Below are 18,303 nucleotides of genomic sequence, written 5' to 3'. Positions count from 1 at the left end.
AACGCGACTATAACAGCTGCACTGCTTAAGAAAAGTCACTCTAACCAAAAACTAACGCATTTCGCTGGCAGCGTTCAGGTTGAAGCAGCAGCTCGGCGTCAGCTTTGTTTACTGATTTTCAGGCTCCACGTCCCGGCGGAGGCTGGACACAAGCACCGAGGCCCGTAGATACAAGCAGGTATCTCTGAGATAACGTTAGTCCGGGAAGACAATTTCGCGTCAGTTAGCCTAATATTTCTGCCTGGTGCAGTAATTGAAATGAGAAAGCTTAACTAAAACCATTAACTTACCTTATAAAAGGCCCCACTTGTTCCCCTCACTTCCACGATTAGTTCATCCATGACGCAAGTTACTACAGCTCGCTAGCTAGCTAACTACCGCTAGCGATGTTAGTAGCTAGCTAGCTAGCTGGCTAGCCTGACGCTAGCCAAGGCAGAGTTTGCTATCGTTGGCGTCGCTACCTAGCCAAAACAGCCTGTCAGTGGGATGCAAGGAGAGGCCACGATAGCTGTGTGACCGTAAGGTTTCCCGTTTTGCACCGTCTATGAATCTTGCGTTTGTTTCTTGAAGATTTGCAATTCCGAATGTATGATAAATCAAAGGCGATTTATGTAGCAAGCTATATTAGCTTCTACTAGCTAGTTATGTTAATGATGTGTGATTAGTGGTGGAGCAGCTACTGCTGGTTGCTTCTCTCCATGTGACGTCTCCGCTTTCTTCCTCTGCTGAAATCTGAGGCTGGTTCCACTCCTCTGAGCCTATTGCTGCTCTCCACAGGTAACAAATAGGAATGGCTTTTTCACATAGCAGGACAGTCCATCTAAATAAAAATGACCATTGTCATTGTCCTGCAATGAACCTGGTCTGTTTTCCCAACACAAATCAAAACTGAAAATATTGTCCAAGTACTATAGTCCAACTGTTGGCACTGAAACAGTAGAAACAGCATCTTTCTCCAAGAGATCTGGCCATATCTAACTTATTTTTGCCTGATTTTCTGCCTTACTTGATTTCACAAAAATAAAAGCAAGGCATTCAGCTTATTGGGCAAAACTGTGTCTTTTTTCTCTTATAATTGGGTTCTCTTGGCATGATCTTGGCCCCACAAATTCACCACCTCCCACTGTGGAAAACAAATGGTACCAAGGGAAACCACAGGGGTTACAGAACCAGGACAGCCACCAGTCTCTGAACATAATCAGTTATCAGCTTTATTTCTCACATCTGCTTCAGGGTTATTCGCTAATACTTCACTGAACTGCATTTGTGTTGTCAGCGAGGGTCACTGTAGATCCTCTTCTGTGTAATTCTGCAGCTCAAGATTGAAAACATTTGATTTAATATATTTATCTTGGGATATTTTGACTTCCCTTCTCAGATTTCCAGACATTTTTTTTGCATTCACAACTTTTTCTCTAACTTCTTGTTATTAAAGCCACTGGTGGTCTGTTTCCAATCAAATGTCGGTCTCTTGATGGCTTACTTGCCAAACTACATCAGCTACTCCAAGATCAAGTCCAGCCTCTGCGGAACATCTCAGCATGACTGAATTTATAACATGCCTCGCAGGCCTATAATTTGAATGTGTAACTATTTTCTCTGAGATGTCATGGCTCATGTGTTAACGATGGTTTTGATGCTTAAAGACATCTGTGGATGGAGACTTAATCACTTAAACATTTGAATGTTTTTTCACTGGTGGACCTGGAGAGTCAGTACCAAGAAGAGGACAATCATTCAAAGAAAGGCCCGTCTTTTGTTTTACCCCTGTGATCCTCTCACACTCTCAACACTCAGCGGCGCTCATCTGCTACATCCATTAATGGATACATGATCTGCTTGAGAATTTAATTTTCTAGCCAAAGACAAGGAACGGCCACAAGCCACATATTTGGAGGTAGAGTGAGAAAGGAGACAGACAGACAGACAGACAGACAGACAGACAGACAGACAGACAGACAGACAGACAGACAAAGTGATGCAGACAGTTTGAGACATGGAAGCAGAGAAGGAGACAGAAATTTAAAGAAGTAGGGGACGCTGAAACGTAAAGGCACTGACAATGAGATAGGAAGGACTTAAAGGGATAAACAATGCAAAGATTAGGACAGAAATGGAGAAGGCAGTAGAAACGGGTGACACACGAAGAGTGAAATAAGATACAGGTCTGAGAGAAAGAGCATAAGAGAATGGAAAAACAGACTTGGAATATGAAGTTCCTCTGTCGGGAAGGGAAGCAGGCTCTTACAGTAAATACCTTAGTCAGGACATGAGTTAGTACATGGCCAAAACAGACGTTACTGAAAACTTCATTATGTTGATGCTTAGGGGGCATGTAATGTCAAAAGCTGACCTGTGTAATGTCTCCAAAGAATGAGGATCTGAGCCAAGTGAAGCTTCTTCAGCAGTTTTATCAGAAGTCCCTTTGTGAGATTGTAACAACCACAATGTTACATATGAAACGTATAATAGTAGACAATCTGATACAGTTCAAAATAATAACAAACTCACAGCCAAAAAACATTGTCATCTCAAATGTAACAAGTCTAATAAAATGATGACAACATCAAAAATCAAGTAACGCCCACTCTTAAGGCTTTTGTTAAAGGAGTAACTTGGTATTTTGACTTTTAATCTGATTTTTTTTAATGTATTGACAGGGTAGAATGTAGCTACTGTATTGTGAGGATGAGCAGCATCCGACATGCCGAAGAGTCGCTGAGCAAGGGCTGCTGTTCTGTGGCTGACTGACCTCCAACCTCCTTGGTGTCACATTAAGCACAGTGGGGCAAAAACAGAAATATACCCATATTAAGTCCATATATCTATATGGAATATAGATATTCCACAAATCCCTTTGGAGTTCAACCTGTGAATAAAAACTGAAAATGAATAGAGAATAAACCTGAAACTCATGACTTGCTTTCAGTTTTCTTGTCTCAAGCTCACAGCTGGCTTTTGTGCATATTGTGTCTTTTCATGTTGGGATTCATGTTGCTCATTTAAGCATTGTGTCAACAGAATGATACTAGCAATCAATATTTTATTGATCTAGTTGTTTCCTCTGTTCTTGGATTGTTGATTTTACTGTGACACCACAGAGCTCCTTTTGTGGAGGGGAAAGAGAATTTCCTCACATGCATAAATGCCCCAATAATTTGTTTAAAGTGGTGCTAAATAAAGGCTGAAACTAGCTGGCTAACAGGCTAGCCTGCACTAGCACTCCCTGAAGATAATCATGTTACCACTCTTCTCTGAGTGAGGGAAACACTGCTGATGTGTTGTACCCTGCAGAGCTGCACTAACAACTGTTTTCACTATCCATTAATCTGCCAATTACTTTCTCAATTTATCGAGTAAACACTTGGTGTATAAAATAGTGAAAAAAGAATGCAATAGTGAAAAATTCCATCAACACAAATGTGGTGTTTTTTCCCAACCAACCATCAAAACAGTCACTTAAATGTCATGTGAGACAAAGAAAACCTGCAAATATTCCCATTTGAGAAGCCTGAACCAGATGAATTTTTCGGCATTTTTGCTTGAAAAATCACTTGAACAATTAACTTTAAAAATAAAAATGAATTGACTGATGAATCATTTCATCCCTAGCACTCTGTACAATTCATTAAGAGCTTGTGCCCTGATGTCTCAGGGACTCATTCATACTCATCTATTGTACTGAGTTTGCATGACATTTCATTAATTCCACAGAGACACCTTTTTCTTTTACTATTGTGACTTTTTGCAGTTAAAAAAAAATACCAGAATAAATTTCAAAATGTCAAGGCATCCCTTTAAGAGCAAACATGAGTTATTAAGAAAGTCACAAATCAACTGAAAAAGAGAGCAAAGTATTCTAAGAAATTAAACATGGAAGTGTATGTACAGGGAAAGGGAAGGGAAGGGAAGCACACACACACTGTACATTTGTATTCTTAACTTCCAGACCTGGATAAAACACATACCGGTTATGATTTTCAATGTCTGAAAAAGAAAACTAATTTATACCTGTCACGATAAATGCTAATAACAAGGTTCATACCTTCTTTTTTCTTTTTCAGTCGTTTGAAACCAAGTCAAAATGTTATTTTATTCAGATCTGGCAAGTTCATGAAGGAAATGCAGGCACAACATGTTTTTCTTCTTATTAGGCTGGTCCAGTCGTCACACATGTATTACAGCAACTAAGTTAGCCAGGTTACGCTAACCTAAAGGTAAACCATAGACATTTGTTAACAGATGATAGTTGTAGCGAGTCCCCCTCCTCTCATGTATTACAACCCTGGAGAGAATAAGTGGTTTAGAAAATGGATGACTGGATGTTATCCCAGCTTTTGTTGAACCGGCTCTGGGTTGCATGTCACAGATCTGCCCATACATACAGCTCTCCCTGGTATTTTACAGTTGTTTTCACCTATAACGGCTGCTTGATCCCGCTGCGACTGACGGAGGGAGAACAGATGAGAATTCCTGAATCAAAATCACAAAAACCTGATACAGCACAGACAATAGCTCTATGGACTTCACTTGGATGAGCACAGTGTTTAAATTGCTCAACGGGATGAATTAATTGGGTCATCAGACTGTCAGCTTGGAGGAAACACCGGTTTTAAATGCTCACTGATCTGATTTTTTTTTTTTTTACATATGGCATCCAAATATATTTATATCCTTGCTCAAAAGTAGGCTACAATGTTAAAAGAGGGTAAGATATGGTGAGTGTACTGCTATATTAAATTGAAGGTGTCACAGTGAGACTTGTGGATCGATACCTTATTACAAATACTTCATAGCTCCAACACTGAGTTATGTACAGTGTGTTCTTCTACCCACAACCCATCTGGGAGCTTTCTCAATGTAAAGCACACTGCATCTCTCTGTACGATAAATAATGAATATGGCTTTCTACAGTTTTTCATGCAGCCTGTGTCATCCATGGCTCAGATACTCCTGTACTCTTTCCTTTATACGCACACCAGGCTTAACTCAGCCACCCATACATCCAGGCTCAGACTGTGTAGCAGTATCAATATATCCATTATGTATGCAGCGGTCACAGTTTTCTATTATCTTCCCTGTCCTCTCTGAGACTGGAGGCAGTGATACAGATGTGGAGAGCACACCATCTAAGACAGACAGAAGGCCTTTACCAGTATAGAATAGCTGTGGCTGACTGGCTATCGAAGTCACGTACGGCAGTGACTGGATGTTTCAGCATTTGTATACAAAGAGAAAGCTGGATAAGCCACTTTGCCAGAAGCTAAGCGTGAAGGGGATATGTTTACACCAGGGTTAGATGAGAAAAAGGAGCTTTGCCTCCTTCATAGGAGGGTGACTTTCTCCTGCATAAGGGTAAGAGGATCTAAGAGCCTCTGAATCGATATGTGACATGCTGCCTGACGACCTCTGCATGGTCTGTTTTCAGAAAACCTTGTTGTCAAGGTCTTCCTGCACAGGTCCTTTGAGCTTGCCTGGACTTTTTGCCCCCCATTTAATCCACATTAACTTCCAATCTTTCCCATGCATTTGTGGTCTCACAGTGATTTGAAGTCAACTGTTCTACTTGAGAAGGATTGACCTAGATAGACATCAGGTACATTCTGGTATAAATCTGAGACAAATGAGTTGGCATTTCCACTTAAGAGGCTGCTGGAGTGTTTGGTTGGTTGTACACACCAAGATCATCTGGAGTGGTTAAAATACTTGACTGGTTTCATCAAACCAAGACAGAGGCAGCTTTTTAAGGCAGTAGATATAAGTTGGAAAATGCTGCTTGATGTGGATGAAAATTTAAGACTTGTAATATGTCACCTCAGAATGTTGCTCTTACTAATGGCTGTGATAAACACCAAACCAGGGCAGGTTCAGGATGTGACAGCCCTGCATTAAGACTGTTTGTTGTGGATCCGGTGTTAACAGTGCTGTAGTTGCCTGTGCACTGGCCACACTGAAATATGTTTACTGAGCTTCTGTCTATGTTTGAATAAGTGGAGGAATTTCTACACTATACTGCAGTCTAAAAGGCAACATCGTCTAATTTCGGAATTGTTAATAAATGCGTCACTCCTCAATCCCTTTTTCCTCTTTTCTCTCTATCTTCACCACCCTCTCTCCTGCCACTCCTCTTATTCAAGAACAAGAATATTGATGATGTTTCGGTCCCTTGCACAAGCACTTCCTCCCTATTCTCCTCTTCCCTGAAACATAATTCTCTCAGCTTCCGCCTCAACACCCAATCCTCCTCGTAAACCAGAAAAGTTGCACTTAATTTAAAAGACTCTAGTTCTAGCCTCACTCTCCCACCATCCCTCTCCTCCTGTTTCTTGACATGCACAGCTAGTCTTCTCTCTTCCCCTCCATTATGCCTCCACTCTTCTCTCTTCCCCTCCATTATGCCTCCCACTCCTCCTTTTCCTCAACAAGGACAACTGCTCTTTGTTTCAGTCTCTTGTGTGAGTCGGACTCTCCCATCCTCCCTCTCCACGTCCCTGTAGAGCAGAGATTTCTGGGCCTTCAGACGGCAGGCCAGCGACATGAAGATAGAGTCGACGTTCTGACTCTCCCTCGGGTCCTTGGCCGACGTCTCAAACAGCAGCATGTTGTGGGCATCTGCGAACTTCAGCGCCATGTTGGAGGGCACCTGGGAAAGCACAAAGCTTTGGTTGCAAACCCTGATTCAAGCTAGGAAACTAAATAGAATATACACTTTATTATATACTGAAGCAAGGACCACAAGACATTGTAATATATTACCTGTATTTGGTCCACAAGGTCACACTTGTTTCCCACCAGGACTCGAGGTACTGACGCTGAGACCCGATGACCATTACACTCCTGGAACACAACACAATCTAACTTTACAAACTCTATAAACTATGGCCATGTTTACATGATATGTGACCAGAAATATGAGCAGCTGGGAGGACGCCAGCCTCTTAGCTGTAATTACAAGGAATTTATGACAGCCACAATAGGTCCCACTTGGTGAGAACTGTCGGTGCCAAAATGGCTGTATAGCCGCCATTCCCAACAGCTCAATATAAGTAAAATCCAATACTAACACTCACATAGTTGATTGAGCCAATTGAAAAAGAGCTATAAAGTGAAACTGCACTGTGTGTTTATATCTGTGCTGCACACAATTAAATATCTGGCATGATCCAAAAAAAAAAAGTGGGGGTATTTATCCCAAGGTTAAGGTCATGAAGCTCTGTAAATCATAAAAAAATCCCATTCTCTACTTTCTGCTAACAGGGCATAAATTCAGCATTAGTCACACATAACTTTGTCAACAACAACTAGTTATATTACCTCTGCAACCAATACAACGCACATTTGTGCTATAATTTAGTGTACATGCACCACAGACTGAGCCTCGTTAGCACACTGCACTACCATTGAGCTGTTGCATGCCCAGTTGTCCAGTGCAAATTAGCCTATATTGCTGGTCATTTTGTTAATGCAAAAAGAAGGAAACCAGTTAGCCACACTGAAGGGACAGTCTGGACACCAAACATGTGAGAGGTCATGTGTGTAAACATTTTGGATTCAACACCATAGATAGAAAAGTCTTGAATAAAGGTGCGACCATTTGCTTTAAACATAGCTGCTTTGCAGTTGTGTTACCGCATCTGCTGTTGTCTAATAATGATTTAGCCTTTGGGGGCAGCGATTTCTGGGCTTCTAGTATAGCCAGCGGACATCCAGGTAATGGACAGCCGTGCCAAGACTTCCGTGCTTCGGTCATTGTTTGCAGCCCAAACGCTAATATTATGACTCATAATGCAAGTAGTCCTACCATTATTACAATAGATTATTTTCTCTTTAGACATATTGATTTATAGTAGGAAAAGCACAGGTTTAACTAATAACATTAACGATGACTCACGTCCACTGAAGCATCCTGGGAAGCCACATGCACAATACCAGAAGCCTGAACATTGCAAAAGTAAATCGAATGCAACTGTTGAATGTTATTAATTACACCTGCGCATGAAGAAGCTCTATGACTGCTGCAGCTGCTATTACTTCACTTCACTGACTACTGATTGTGATACCACTACTATTCTACCTATATACTAATTTAACTACTTCCTACCCTTAACACAGCCAGTAGTCATTTGATTATTACTACTGCTGATGCACTGGACTATTACAAGGACTAGCAGAGGTAATGGTAGAAATAGAGGAAGTTGTAATAGTAGTAGCAGTATTTTTGCATACATCGGAGAGATTTTTAATATATACACAACTACACAAAGATCATGGTGCCATGCACATATTCAGCACATAAAGAATGTGCACTCCTTTGACCCTTTCTACTCTGACAAAGACAATTTAGTTGTCTTGCAATGAGCCAGTTACCAACCTCTATCCATGTCTGCAGGTTGCGGAAGGAAGCCATCTTGGTGACATCATACACAAAGACCACTGCATGGACATTGCGGTAGTAATGTTCCACCATGGATTTACGAAAGCGCTCCTGGCCTGCTGTGTCCCATACCTGCACCTGGAGACAGACAAGACAAACCTGTGTTTTAATACGGCTGAGGAAAAGTACATGTCTACATGTACATAGATTTGGATGTTGGGGAAATAACAGCGGCCAGAGAAACAGAATCAAGGCATCCAAGTTTACCATGCATAAAATATTTTATTAATCTTGGTAAATTAGAAACAACTACAAACATGAATCTCTATACAGTGAGTTGTCTAAACTTATAAAGGCTTACAAGAGCCAGAACATGCCCTGTACAGTACCATGTCAACTGGAATGAGTGCTAATATATTTCTGGCTACAGGGTCTTAAGAGAGCACTGCTCTATTAGCATGATAGGCTTTTCTGCTTAACCATTAACAAAGGCCTCATGCAAGTCCACTCTGTGCGGTATACAGATTTTGAGGTATGCCAGAATCAAATGTCATGACACAGGCCCAATTGAACTCATGCCAAGATAAAACAAGACATTTCTTCTCGCTAACTATGTTGGTGTTTGCTTCAAACACTGCATTCTGCAGCTGTTTGGCAAAAAAATGTAGTTATTTATTCCTCAGCCAGCACACCTGAGCCTCACGTGGAGCTATTCTACAGCACTGTTGTTTCTTAATTGCAGCATTTGATGGTTCAGATTTAACCAGGAGGACAGAGAGGAAGTGACCTTCATTTAGTCCCTCTGCAGGGGGATGGCCCCAACCCTAACCCAACTTAATACTATAACCCCATAGTTCAAACTCTATCTCTAGTCAGGTGCCCCCTAAAATATTTTGTTCCAGAGGTGGATTGATCTGGGGGTGTGTTTTCAGCAGCACAGATGCTTCTGAATGATCATTCATATATTACAGGGACATTTTAGGAACACTAGAGGCAGCAGTGTGTCTCTGTGATCCTCAGGCTTTTACCACGACAACATGTTGCCACTTGCACTTTGATCATGCAGGTGACACTACTCTATACAGTATACAGCTACAACATTCACTAGTATTGAACTGAGTCTTCATAGTATATAGTTTTGAGAATATTAGAAATTCAATCAATGAAACTGACAGAGGGGTGGAACTGAGAGAAAAAGCTGCTATTACAAATCTGTCTGCTACGTCAGCGCCACAGACAGCACCATGGATTTAAGAATACACAGCACAGACAGAGCCATGGTCGTGGCCCTAGCTTCTCACTTGCATAAAACTCAGTCAGTTAAAAGATCCCTGAGTTATGCGGACTAGACTAGACATATTCAACTCAGCAACCTCTCAGTCCTGCACGCTCTGCTACTTGGGGATGGAGAGGGGGGAAGGCAGGTTAACAGGAGGATGCATTTTGGTCATTTTGCTAACTAAGGAGATGGCATCCCCCCTTAAATTGCCTACTGTCCTCTGCACAAGAGAAGCACTGATATTGATTACACCTAAAAATAAAATTCAGTCTTGTCAGAATGTGGAATAGAAGTTATTTATGGCTCATTCTGGGTCATACAGACTGTACAATATATTGTGCTTAAAAACTCAGCTTGCTTGATGTCTCCATAGCCTGTGCAATCAATAGCAGTATGTATATCAACATGGACGTCTCCCAACACTCAGCCCAAGCCCGCAGCGAAAAAAGACCAGTCAATTATCTGCCATTACCATTTGAAAGGACAAGCCCAGCTGTTTAGTATCAGAGCTTGAATAGTGCGTTTAATGCTGTTCATAATATCAAAGCTTGGTCTTTTTGAACAATGTGTGTCCCATAATTGAACAGCAAGGTGAGTAAATCGATACGGCACAAAATAGAGTGCACAAAAATGATAATAAGGCTTTCAATGTACTGTACATGCCTCTCATCAGGGAAGATGTCTCTTTAAACCAATGTCTCACTTTGCTTTGAATCCATCTGTATTCTGTTATTTAGAACTGTGGCTTAGTAACAACTTGAAAGAGGGGTTTTCAAAACAGCCTAAATACCCAGAAATAAGTGGCAGGATTCTGCCAGTCCACAGCTATGAAACACTAATGTTGTTAATTTTGTAAGCTATCCTGGCTACATGTCACACAAACCTGCTCATTACCATTATTTTGACACTGTACTCTGTTCATCTGTACAGTATGACATAACCACGTTTTCTTTGACCGAGCTGTCTAAGCAAAACCTAAAGCCCCAGTCAGAGATAATGGCCATCACAATGTCACGATTCTTCATCGCACTATAAAAAATAATCCAAAGTCGTCTATAGTTTGTGTGCCTTCACCATTCTTTTAATGCATGGATGAAATGATGAGTAGCATTTAAAATGTCAATATTACCTGAAACAATCTGGAAAAAACGATTGTATACATGCATTCTGAATGTGGCACAAAGCAAAGCGATGCATACAGTTTGCACCACTCTAATTGCATGGCTTTGTTCAGTGATATTATTGACATATGGCTCTGCAAGTTTGTATATATATATAATGAATCCTCCAGCTGAGGATCTATGGGCCATAGAGAATATCATCAGGAAAACAATTAGTGAGAGTGTGGCACTTTTTATCGCTAATTTAAATCTGCAACTGTCAACATAACCTCGTCTGGAGTAGGTTAGGTTTGCAGCATAAGTTATCATGGTGATCTAGCCACTTTTCCTGACATTGAAAAGTCCCCCCCCCGCTTGAATTTGCTTCATAATAGTCTACACCCCTCTGTTCTGCTATTTTTAGACTCCTGCTGCTTCTTACATTTGTTGTTGCCAATCTGTACGCTACTTGTATTAATCTCCAAGCAGACCACAGAGGAAAAGGAGGCACTTACTTGGATCTATGCAGGTAGTTAGTCTGAGGTTTAAGTGAAGTTATATGTTCATCCGGTCAAGCAAACCCTGACTGAAAGCTTGACTTGTGCCACCATCTAGTTCTTTTATAATCTCTTTAAAAGTCCTTCTGCACCAGTGAAGTAGCCTAGTTTTTGCTCCAACAATGAAGGAGTCCACTGTAGAGGCAATGAAATCACCATCTGGATAGCACACGTAAACACAGCTTATCTTAGCTTCCTGTCTCAGCTCTGGATGATTTGGAGCCCGCTGAATCTAAAACATCTGCTTGCTTGTAAACCTTCAGTTCTCACAATAAAACTCCCAGTGTTGACCAGTCCAATTAAATGACACAAGAGCAAATAAAGTCAGTCCTTTACGCAAGAGTCTTAACTTGAAATACATACAGTATTCCACCTTTGATTTTAAGTCTAGCATGTGTGTTCATCACATCCAACAACAAGTTTGAACACAGTAACTAGCATCCTGACAACTGCCCCGGCCAAAGTGAGGCTAAAACTGTTACATTTGTCCTGTGGATGGTCTTAAAGGATTCTGCAATTGTTATTAAAGGGGCGTATCCTATATTGGATGCTGATACTTCTTCTGTACAAGTGGAAACTGTCCTGATAGTGACACTACATGAAAAGTCAGGAGGTCACCAAAACATAGGAACCATCCTCTGGGGACCATACATCTACATGAATGACCAGTAGTCATCAAGGCAGTCATCAGGCAGACGAAGCAATACTACCTTCTTTGGTCACATGTCAAAACAAAAAATTTCCACTAATAGAAAAAATAAAGAGCATTAAGAGGTGGAAGGTGAATGCCTGCACATCCAGCAGCCACAACATCAGAGTTAATTACTTGAATAGAATAAATCTAGATAACAAAATCTTTACTGATTTCCCAATCTTCTCATCATCAATGTAACCTAGCCAGCTTTGGAGGCAGCAGAGATTGCCTGATTAGTGACATTAATTCAATTTACATATGGATCTCACACTGCTGATCATACTGTATGTGTATGGCATGTGTTTCGGTGAGAATTTCGATGATTCATGCACGCTGACCTAATAGCTGTAGTGTACGGTGTGTTTGTGAGTCAGCATTAGGGGGCATCTGGAGGGTGCAGACAGACTGTTCTACTGAGACAGAAAGGGGGGAAGGGAGCCTGCACATGCAGGTGTAAGTGTGATATGGAGGTTGTATGCACACTTACTGACCAAGTGAGGAGGGGGAAGGTGTGTATGTGACACAAAAGAGTGAGAAATCTCAATAACAAGCCTATTTAGTCACAGGTCGGACAAACGAAAGAGATGTGAGTAAATGTTCATCATATCAACTAAAATCTTGAGCAATAGTATTTGTCATGATACTTCAACTAGCCTGTTATCATACTGTTGCACTGAAATTGATTTTGCTACATCTGCTAATATGCATTTCTATTGACGATGCTGGAAATCATAAAATTTTAATTCAGTAATTACCAGGACACCATTACAGCACTATGGTCTACATCTCTACTGCTGGTTGTTGTCCTGCTGTTGGTTTTGCTTGTGTAGAATTTGCTGCGACTGACGTCACACTGTGATACACTACATTCAAACAGCAGATGGCTGATTTTCTTTATGGGTTCAATATAGAAAATTGTTAGCAAACTGAAACAGTTTAATGAACTGTAGTTACTTTGTTACTTTATGCATTAGCCACAGTTACATTATAATTCCAAAAATTAATGAATTAAGGATTGACATGGTCCCCAAAACGTACCTGGAATCAGGGCTACAGCTATCTAAGTGTTCTTATTTTTGATTCATCTGCCAATTATCCTCTCAATTAGTTGATTTTGTAGCCCAAAAGAAGTCTGAAAATAGATCAGTTATAACCAGGTAATGCTCTAGCTTTGCTCTAAAAACTACTAATGAGATTAACTGTTTGTCTGTATTGCTGCTGCTTAGTTTCTGTTGATTGGCTAATCAATTAATCCACTGATCATTTCAGCTCTAGCCTGGATATAGATATTTACTGTTTCAGCACCCTAAGCTGTTGTCAGGGGCCCTAACATTTAAAGCAGCGTCTCTGTAAGATGGATTCAATTGTTTTCTGACGAACAGACAACTAAACACAGGTTGCAGTCTAAGGTTTGTCTGAGCTTTCACTAACATCAAGAAAGCACAAAAACTGAAACATCTATTGTCGAAATGACAAAATACATTAATTTCTCCAAAGAAATATTTCCCCCAAATCCACATTTATCATACAAATAAGATTCATTGCTCCTTTAGGCTGAAACGACACTCAAAGCCTATGTTGTCAAAATGTGTTAAATTTCTCCAATATGTAAAATGTCAGTCTGAAAACATCCTTAAGGAAAAGTGAAATGTGGTTTTTGTTAAGATACAATGAAAGAAAAGGCCCCGTGTGATCCACTGGCAGACTTTGAGCTGCAGCTGATCAACAAAAAGAAGAGACGAGGAGGAGGAGGAGGAGGAGGAGGAGGAGGAGGAGGAGGAGGAGGGAGTGAGGAAACACCACTAATCAACATCCAGCCCCTCTTGCTTTTACCTTGATAGTCTCTCCTTCAATCTCCACCACCTTCTCCCTGAAATCCACGCCGATGGTGGCCTCGGTCTTGTCGGGGAAGCTGCCCCCGGTGAAGCGGAAGGTGAGGCAGGTCTTCCCCACGTTGGAGTCCCCGATGACGATAATCTTGAAGATCCGCGTCTGGATGCTCAGCTCCAGGGAGGAGGTGCTCAGATCCACGGAGGATGTGAGGCTCTGGGCGGCATCGTTGCTGCTGCTGGCTCGGCTCCGGCTGACTCTCTGTAAATCCATGGACGATGTCAGGATGGTGACATTGTCGTCCGCTCGGTTTCTTCGTGCGATTCCTTTACCGCCGCCTCCTCCGCCGCCGCCCGGTGCTCGGGTCTCCTCCTCCGGGGAATCGTTGGTCATTATGCCGGAGGAGGCGATGCGCAAATCGGTGTGCGTGTGCGGAGAGGAGAGGGGGTGGATGGATGGACGGATGAGTGAAGGGAGGGGAGAGGAGAGGAGGAGGGAGAAGGAGGGGACCAGCGATGCAACAATACAGCCGGTGCTCTCTTTCAGCAGCTGAGTGTGGCCTTAAAGGGAGAAGCAATCACAGTTAATAAAGAATAAAATTTCGTTTTCCTATTGGAAAAGGTATGTAGTTAGATGTTGAATAAATAGACAATTATTTAAATTATTCAACATCATTATTTTATTAAGACCTGATGAAAATGATGCCATTAAGAACAATAAATTGCCTGTAGTATTACAGTATTATATGATACAATGAGAGAGCCAAGGCAAATGTCATATGAAGTGCCTTAAGATTACTATAAACTCACCAATTACTCACACAGAAATCTCTATAGATAAAAAGAGCACTTTTATGTATATATTTTACACAGGATCGTATTGTATGTTTTACTCCACTATATTTAAAGTATCTGACAGCTCTAGTTATTTTCTGATTAAGATTTAACATCAGAAATCATATGAGAAGTTTATAGAATACAATGCATTGTTGAAGATTCAAACAGAACTTTTCTGGCTTGTGGCCCTTTATAACAAGCACTTACTTGCCCCCCTCTATGAGTTGTTAATAGCGGCAGCAAAGAATAATTTTCTCACCAGACTTGTTTGATGATCTCATTTAAACAATCAAATGTTTATGACTGATGTTGATGAAACCTTTAAAATCACCTGCCAGTAGAAGATTCTCTTTCCAGATAACACACTAAATAACATTTAATCCAAAAACTGCATATCTAGAAAAGACTGGAAGACTGGTAATAAAAATGATGTGATTGTAGCCATCAGTGGATTTTGAACAGAGAGAGAAAGTGAAAGAGATTTTCTCACACTATCTAGTCATGTGATCTGATCAGCTGGTCATATTGTCACATTCCATAAACCAACAAGGCCGTAATACCAGGGATTGTAATGTCGCCACATTCTAGGCCTGATTGGATTGTCTGTCCAGGTACACAGAATACCAAAAATACCAGTAACACACACACACATGTTTGTGTATATGTATATTACACACTATATATGTATATATTTTCCAGATGTTTTTAAGGTGACATTTGTGGGATTGTTGTGTGGCATTTGTTTCAGATGTCTGGAGTCTCCACTGCCTGACTAAGACTCTACAGTCAGTCTAACTGCTTGCTCAGCCTGTACTAGCTAAAACATTCACATGCTAACAAGCTCACAAAGACAGTTTTACTGATGCTTAGCAGGTACAATGTTTAGCATGTTCAGCATTTTAGACCAGCACGTTAGCACATTAACATTTGCTAATTAGCACTAAGCACAAAGTGCAGCTCAGGCTGATCAGAATGTCATTCGTTTTGCAGGTATTTGGTCACTGACCAAATATTGGAGATCTCTCCAATCTATCCAGTAGCTGTCAAGAATGAAAAAAAAAAAGTCAGCTTCATGATACTCTGTAAATCTATGAAGGAAAGGAAAAGTGTGAGGGTCACCAAAGCCATTCAGATTTGTCCTCTGCGGACCATAAATACATGTACATAAATTCATGGCAATCCATCCAATAGCCAGTTGAGATATTTCAGTCTGGACCTAAGTTGTTGACCAATGGACTGAAATTGCCATCACTGAAGAACCACCCTGCAAGCATGCCTTTAAATGTTTTTACAACTGAAGCATTTCAGCATGATATTTCAGCATATAAATATTATACTCACAATTAGATTGAAGTGGTTCAAACTAAATCCATGTTCATTTTTGACTGCAGGTCACAGCTAAAATTGACTTGTGAATCAGACAGCTTTTTCATGCTTGAACAGCTGTTTTTGTAGAAAACGAAATGCAAGACAGAAAGGAAATCAGTGTCACTCACCGCATGAACTGGAGCTGGGCGAAGTGCTGTCATGTATCTGAGCTGCTTTGCTTCCATTTTGATGAACAGCAACAGAAAATAAACAAAACACAAAATGCACACATACACACACACACTTGTGCACACATACAGAATGCACGTGTACACACACACACTCCCTGTCTGCTGATATCAGACTGAAATGCAGACAGAAATACCAAACACTTGTCCTGTTTTCCCTCTCTAAGTTAATGTGTCTCTTACACACACGCACATACAGTAACACACACACATATACACAGGCACACCACTCACTGTCTTGAACAATCCCTCACACACAGACACGATCTCTTCCTCACAGACATACACACTCTCTCTCCAAAGGACACATATAATCTCTTTCTCACACACACACACACACACACACACACACACACACACACACACTGTATCGAACAATCCCAATGCTTGTGTCTGACAAAGCTCCCTTCTTCCTCAGTCAAAGGCCTGGTTGTCTGGAAGCAATTCTTAGTGGGACATTCACATTCTGGTGAACACAAACCAGCAGTGAAATATAGCATGCATTGACATGTACAGTATCCACACACATTTGGATGCACGCATAACAATGTCGTGGTTTCACACTTTCATCTGTGGTTGTGGTACTCATTGTTGTGCTTTGACTGCAACTCATTGGAAACATGTTCTTTTTCTAATTTGGGATCTCCTTGGCTGACGTATGCCACCTGATAAAATGAGCAGACACTAGCTGCCAGTGAAGCTTTAACAGGAATTTGAATGGACAGAGATCATGTCTGTCTGTGTTACTTAAGTAAACGTTAAAAAACTAGTATTTGTCAAAATCAGTGTGCTGTAGGCTGTCCATGGATTTGAAAGAAAAAAAAAAAATCAAATCTCAGTGCAAAATCTCTCTTGTATAGCAGCAAACACACACACAGCAAATGTGTCAGAAACTCATATACATCGAGTACATCACATTGCTTACGAGTAGGGGAGCATCTTCTATTATCTAGTATGTAGCAGAACATCACCAATAGTGTGTTAATTATGCGATGTAGACTGGTGCACACATTCATAAACCACACAACATTCAGAGGCAGGATTTACTTGAATGTACTTTTGATTATTAATGGCATTTAACATGACCACAAGACCAAAAGCAGCACATAGATTAAATAAACTAATGCCATGATACCTCAAACATCTCGCACGAATAACAGTTTATTACATACAAGGCCTGCTCATACCCGGAGGAGGCAGAGAAAGTTGGTGAACTGCTGTAGGTGGTGGTGAGTTAACTGCTAAAACGCTAGCTAGCCAGCCAAGTTAGTCACAATAGTGCTCCAAGATTCTCTCCATTTTCTCTTTTGTTTACTGTTGTCCAATAAAAGGTTTTCAGAGCTAACAAACTCTTACACTGAACAATCTACTCATCACATTTTATTTTATTGGAATTAATTGATTTTGCCAGGACAGGTTAATATTTTCTGGTGTGACCTGACCTCAACACCTCCACCGAGCTTCAAAGCTGCATTTATTTATTTATTTATTTATTCTTGTTGTGTTAACGTAGCAAATATGAGGGAACTGACCAAAAACAAGACATACCTTTATGTTTTATTTTTTACTTAAACACACTCACATTTTTTTTTTTTTTTTGTTATGTGCACCTTTGATGTGTATTAGTATCCCTCTACTGTTAATAGCTACTGTAAGCTCACATCACAGCTATGGGCCAGTACTTGCCCACCATTATTAACATGATTAAATGATTGATGCACTCATTAATTGCTGATACACTTTGTAGAGCAGCATGAGTCTGTATTTGTATTCACAGAAAAGAGCCACTGTTCAGCAAGTTCATAGAATATGGCACTTTATTAATGCACCAGTAGAATAGCTGATGATATACTCATGTGTAACAAGGACACTCCACTACTCATTACTGCTTCTGGCTGAAAATTTATGGTGTTTGATGAAGTGTCTATTTTGTGATGTGAGCAATTCAATATTTACCATGTACAGCTGAAAACACTGTAAATTGTATTTCTAACAACACATAGACAATAATAATGATCATATAAGGGGTAAACATTAGATTTAGACAGATCCATCACAAGGGAGAGGAGTCTTAAGT

At 40.6% G+C, this 18,303-nt stretch overlaps 2 protein-coding genes across 3 annotated transcripts in view; both read right to left on the bottom strand.

Moving 5' to 3' along the window:
- fmr1 (fragile X messenger ribonucleoprotein 1) overlaps positions 1 to 725 on the bottom strand; it is a 66,784-nt gene extending 66,059 nt beyond the window's left edge. For both annotated transcript variants that reach the window (XR_011602167.1, XM_070962122.1), the window contains exon 1: positions 291 to 725. Coding sequence is in view for 1 of the 2 variants with exons in the window: in XM_070962122.1 (XP_070818223.1) it covers positions 291 to 341 (51 nt within the window). In the remaining variant the exon portion in view is untranslated. The remainder of the gene's footprint in view (positions 1 to 290) is intronic.
- A 1,666-nt stretch (positions 726 to 2,391) lies between these two features.
- rab33a (RAB33A, member RAS oncogene family) lies at positions 2,392 to 16,538 on the bottom strand. The gene is made up of 5 exons (XM_070962888.1): positions 16,167 to 16,538; positions 13,838 to 14,394; positions 8,372 to 8,512; positions 6,757 to 6,837; positions 2,392 to 6,643 (listed from the first exon to the last, which is right to left on the bottom strand). The coding sequence occupies exons 2-5, from the start codon at positions 14,225 to 14,227 to the stop codon at positions 6,419 to 6,421; spliced, it is 837 nt and encodes a 278-aa protein (XP_070818989.1). The 5' UTR covers positions 14,228 to 14,394; positions 16,167 to 16,538; the 3' UTR covers positions 2,392 to 6,418.
- Positions 16,539 to 18,303: the final 1,765 nt, after the last annotated feature.

This window comes from Chaetodon trifascialis, chromosome 5 (assembly GCF_039877785.1).
Source record: "Chaetodon trifascialis isolate fChaTrf1 chromosome 5, fChaTrf1.hap1, whole genome shotgun sequence".
NCBI lineage: Eukaryota > Metazoa > Chordata > Actinopteri > Chaetodontiformes > Chaetodontidae > Chaetodon > Chaetodon trifascialis.
This window is presented reverse-complemented; position numbering and strand designations above follow the sequence as displayed.

What these genes read in the sequence shown, in the direction of transcription:
- rab33a (XM_070962888.1), bottom strand. Translation starts at nt 14,227, where the DNA reads ATGACCAACGATTCCCCGGAGGAGGAGACCCGAGCACCGGGCGGCGGC. An exon ending in TTGAAGGAGAGACTATCAAG is followed by an intron (nt 8,513 to 13,837) that starts GTAAAAGCAAGA and finishes GTCTGTCTCCAG; the next exon opens with GTGCAGGTATGGGACACAGC. An exon ending in ACCTGCAGACATGGATAGAG is followed by an intron (nt 6,838 to 8,371) that starts GTTGGTAACTGG and finishes GTTGTGTTCCAG; the next exon opens with GAGTGTAATGGTCATCGGGT.